General features: G+C 50.0%; 1 protein-coding gene across 1 annotated transcript; it reads left to right on the top strand.

Annotated features, from left to right (window-relative positions):
* The first annotated feature begins 586 nt into the window (after nucleotides 1-586).
* On the top strand, nucleotides 587-4,122 carry LOC139753059 (forkhead box protein B2-like). The gene is made up of 2 exons (XM_071669156.1): nucleotides 587-2,335; nucleotides 2,388-4,122. Exon 1 carries the CDS (start codon nucleotides 1,169-1,171, stop codon nucleotides 1,925-1,927), a length of 759 nt encoding a protein of 252 aa, XP_071525257.1. The 5' UTR covers nucleotides 587-1,168; the 3' UTR covers nucleotides 1,928-2,335; nucleotides 2,388-4,122.
* The last annotated feature ends 878 nt before the right edge of the window (nucleotides 4,123-5,000 follow it).

Below are 5,000 nucleotides of genomic sequence, written 5' to 3'. Positions count from 1 at the left end.
GTAGAACATTAAGTTGTTGAAGAACAACAGCCCCTCAGAAAACAGCAGAACAAGTTGATGAAGAACAACCTCAGGGAACAGTAGAACAATAAGATGAAGAACAACCACCTCAGAGAACAGCAGAACAAGTTGATGAAGAACAACCACTTCAGAGAACAGTAGAACAATAAGATGAAGAACATCCTCAGAAAACAGAACAAGTTGATGAAGAAGAACAACCACCTCAGAGAACAGTAGAACAAGTTGATGAAGAAGAAGAAGAACACCCACCTCAGAGAACAGAAGAACAAGTTGACGGAGAACATAAGTGTTATTCTTGGCTTTCAGTTCTACCCAAACATCACCATGGCAGTTGAGGGAGAAGATATCAACACAAGCAGCTGTAGTGTGTGTGTGTGGGGGGGTCGCTGTGATATAATGATGGGGGGGTGATACCATATCTTGAGGGGGGGGGGGGTGACATGACATTTGATAAGTGATATGCTATCTTTAAGTGTGGTATGTTATCTTCAGGGCTGGGAGGTCGTCTTCGGCAGAAGCTGTGTGGCCAGGGGGACTGTCGTGTGTGTGTGTGTGAGTGTGTGTGTGTGTGTGGGAGGCTCTGTGGTGGTGGTGGTGGCGGTGTGGTAGAGGTGGTGGAAGCGGTGGTGGACCCGTGTGGCGGCGGGGATGAAGGTGGAGTGCGGGTGGACTCCTTCCCGCAGGGGGACTGAGGTGGGTGGGGGATACGCCTTCCTGCCCGCCGGCGGCTGCGGGTAGTTAACTCATCATTATGCAAATGTTGACCACTTGTGGCCCCGCCCACACCCGGGCCACGCCCACACCCGGGCAGCGACGGCCACGCCCACTTCCTTACCACCTTCCCTCCACCCGAACCCCGCCCGCACCACGCCCACAAACGCTCCTGGTTGTCATGCATCTAAAGGAGTGGGCGGGGCCAGTCATGGCCATGCAGGCCTAGGCCCCGCCCCCCATCCCGCACCGCCGGCCAATCAGCGTCCGCCGGCCGGTCACGTGACCCGCGCAGCGGTCAACTGCAACGACATTTGCAGAGTCAGTGCGTCCAGCGCTCCAGGACTGGCCACATCTACGCCCACGCCCGCGGCGTGACCATAGGCCTTTCTACCCGAAGGGGGCAGCGCGCCCCCCCTCCTAGCGTGCCCCTAGGATGCCGCGCCCCACCCGCGAGAGCTACGGGGACCAGAAGCCGCCCTACTCGTACATCTCGCTGACGGCGATGGCCATCTGGAACAGCCCGGAAAAGATGTGTACGCTCTCGGAGATCTACAAGTTCATTATGGACAACTTCCCCTACTACCGCAAGAATACTCAGCGTTGGCAGAACTCCCTGCGCCACAACCTCTCCTTCAATGATTGCTTCATCAAGATACCCCGCCGACCAGACAGGCCAGGTAAGGGCGCTTACTGGACCCTACATCCATCAGCCATGAACATGTTCGAGAACGGCAGCTTCCTCAGGCGCAGGAAGCGCTTCAAGATACCCAAGCCGGAGAAGGACGCCCTCGAGGCCGGCCTGGCGCACTTCAGCACTCCGCCGCGCCCTGTGGAGGAGCAGGGAGCAGCCCTGCCCCCGGGAGTGCCTCCGCCGCCGCCTCCGCCTCCTCCTCCTCCTCCGCCGCCGCCCCTGAAGCACCTGGCTGAGGTGTCGGTGCCGCCCGAGGTGAGGCCGCCCCTCCACCTCCTGCCGCCGCCCTGCCTCTCACGCATCCCGCCGCCCCTAATCTACCCGCCGCCCCTCATTTACCCTGCCGCCCCGCTCCTGCACTCGCTGGCTTACCTGCCGCCGCCGCTACCGCCGGCGGCGCTGCCGCAGCCGCCCGTGGTGCCGCGTCTCATCAAGCCCACGCCCGTGCTAGCCAGACCTCCGCCCTTTCCACTAGACGCTGGCATAACGGGCGTCACATAAGGTCCGACAGACGCCCCAAGCACCAACGAGGGCCCTGGAGCCCCGCCTTGGGGGACCCCAGGCTGGACGCCTCCTGCAGGGGCAGCCAGACTGGACACATTCTGCAGGAGGCTCTTCATGAGGGGCCACAGGCTGGAGGGGACGACGACCCGTGGGTACCCATCCTTAGCGGAGGCCTAAGGATGAAGGAGAGGCCGCCCCTCCCCGCGCCCCGCTCCTCCTTTGGGGACAACCACCCCCCACCAACATGGACACAACCTGTGCAATGCAAGACTATACCACACGGTGTCTCCTGATGTGACCCCAAGGTGGAGAGCCAAGTCGCACTCGGACTGGCAGGTGTGTTTGCGGGACCTACAGCGCCTGAGTGTGATAGTTGATTCCTGAGGACGACGGTGATGTAGTGTGGTGGAGGAGGAGGAGGAGGAGGAGGAGGGGTGAGAGGTAGGAGGAGGAGGAGGAGGAGGAGGAGGAGGAGGAGGAGGAGGAGGGGTAAGAGGTAGGAGGAGGAGGAGGAGAGGAGGGATCTTTCTTTTGCTGGGTCTTCACAACAGCAGCAGCAGCGCCCCCTCCTTCTCCAGCACCTCCCTTCACCTTGAGTCCAGGACCACCAACCACCAGCCCCAAAACAACCAACCACCCATCATCTCTCCCTCCCCGACCCTTACCATCTCCTCCACCCATACCGCTCATCAGCATCATCCTCCTCGCGTCAACATCTCGTCGCAAAGAAGGAAAACAAAAACACACACACACCACCTCCGAAACCCAGGAGGTCGTGAGGCGACCAAGGGGTGTGTGTGTGTGTGTGTGTGTGTGTCTGTGTGTACATATATATACCCGTGGTGTACGATCCTCAATACAGTTGGACACGAGCGATGGGATCTCTCTCGGAGGAGTGTGTTTCCAGTAGTGAGTATACTGTAGACTGTATTTCCTGTATGTCTTACTACGGTTGATCTCCTCAACACACACACACACACCACGAAGTTCTCCAGGGAAATAAAGACTGGAATTCCAGAGAATCGGAAAAAAAAAGGAAATATTTTTTTTCTTCTTCTCTGTCTGTCTGTCTGTGTGTGTAAATTCCAGGGATTCGAAAAAAAAAAACATTTTTTGTTCCTTCTGTGTGTGTGTGTGTGTGTGTGTGTGTGTCTCAGGATCGCCAGGTATGGCAGACGAGACGTGACCCCGAGCCTTGCTTTGTTCCTGTGTCTAATTTGCTCGTTAAGCACAGTAGAGTCACGTTAATCACCCAGGGTCAGGATGGTTCAAGTCTCATGTTGACGCGTGGTTCACACACAGACTTCTGAACCCACAACAGACCCCCCAGAGGATCCTGTTTTGAGGTCACAACAGACCCCAGAGGTCCTGTTTTGAGGTCACAACAGATCCCAGAGGTACTGTTTGAGGTCACAACAGACCCCAGAGGTACTGTTTGAGGTCACAACAGACCCCAGAGGTCCTGTTTGAGGTCACAACAGACCCCAGAGGTCCTGTTTGAGGTCACAACAGACCCCAGAGGTACTGTTTTGAGGTCACAACAGACCCCAGAGGTCCTGTTTGAGGTCACAACAGACTAGGGAGCCCTGTCTGAGGTTACAACAGACTCTTCAGAGCTCTGTGCCCCAAGTAGAGCAGGGGGCTCTGTCTGAGCTGTGACCAGATTCCAGAGCCCTACACACAGCTCTATAGGGGCCTCAGACATTGCTCAGCACACAAACACACACACACACACACACACACACACCACACACACAGAGAAACACACAAACACGTCAACATGAGCATTGTGACATGTCAGCCGGGTGATATTACCCCTTTCCCCCCCAAAAAAAAAATCTAATATTACCCCCCAAAACACCACCCTCTATCAAAAAAAAAAAAATTAAAAAGTGACAAAATCGGCCCATATGAGACATGCATGACGGAGGATGTAGATAGTGCTATGTAGGGTAGGTCTAGCAGTTACGATTCTCAAAAATGCTCAAACAACTCCTGGGGATAATAATTTTTTTTTGACAGGAGATAATCCTTTTTTCTTTTTCAATTTTATTTTCATTGTATAAATCTAAAGAATCGACGGTTGACAATTGCATTTCTAAGTCACAAAAGATACATCTATCTCTGTGATGATAGATTTAATCATTGGCCTTCATATAAATGTATCATAAATAAATTGTTATACATCTGTTCAGCCATGTTTCAGTCCCCCCAATCCACACCCTCCTACAATAAAAATTCACACAATGGAAAAAAAAAATTAAAAATCTAAAAATCCCAATTTTTTTCTTTTTGTGTGTGTGTGAATATGAAGTACAAAACGTAATTGGCTGTATTCCAGCGCCTTCCCGAGGTGTAAATATTACTGCTAAATTAATTTTAAAATGAAATATATAGATTCTATATCTGATATATACTTTAATGGGGTTGACTGTAAAGGATATCATCATCTACCTGGCACAAGTGAACTTAAATTTATGTATGTATCTATATCTATCTATCTATCTATCTATCTATCTATCTATCTATCTATATATATATATATATATATATATATATATATATATATATATATATATATATATATATATATTCCTATAGGAATATCTTGATCACGCGCAAAATTGTGATCCTTTCCAATTTCTATATATATATATATATATATATATATATATATATATATATATATATATATATATATATATATATATATATATATATATATATATATTCTGTGTGGGTATTTGGATGAGCACACTCGTACTAAGGTATTTCCATCGTACATAACCTAACCTGTTCATAATATAAGGTTATGGAGAGAAAATCTGTTCCTCTCAAGATAATTCGTGGTTCCATTTAGCGTCTATCTTTCCCTCATGAACACAAAATCCTGAGCTGATTTTTATTTTTCTTGTCAGATACATCAATTTCTATATAAGAGGTGGGGGGGATATACGCATAGCTATAGCTATATAACACGATCTAAACCTATTTGAAGATTAATACATATGATGGTATTCATAGCACTGTATGTGATATACATGGGTATACATACATACATACATATATA

The sequence above is a fragment of the Panulirus ornatus genome, chromosome 14 (assembly GCF_036320965.1).
Source record: "Panulirus ornatus isolate Po-2019 chromosome 14, ASM3632096v1, whole genome shotgun sequence".
NCBI classification, from domain to species: domain Eukaryota; kingdom Metazoa; phylum Arthropoda; class Malacostraca; order Decapoda; family Palinuridae; genus Panulirus; species Panulirus ornatus.
This window is presented reverse-complemented; position numbering and strand designations above follow the sequence as displayed.

Excerpts from the sequence above, each read along its gene's own strand:
- LOC139753059 (XM_071669156.1), top strand. The coding sequence starts at position 1,169 with ATGCCGCGCCCCACCCGCGAGAGCTACGGGGACCAGAAGCCGCCCTAC.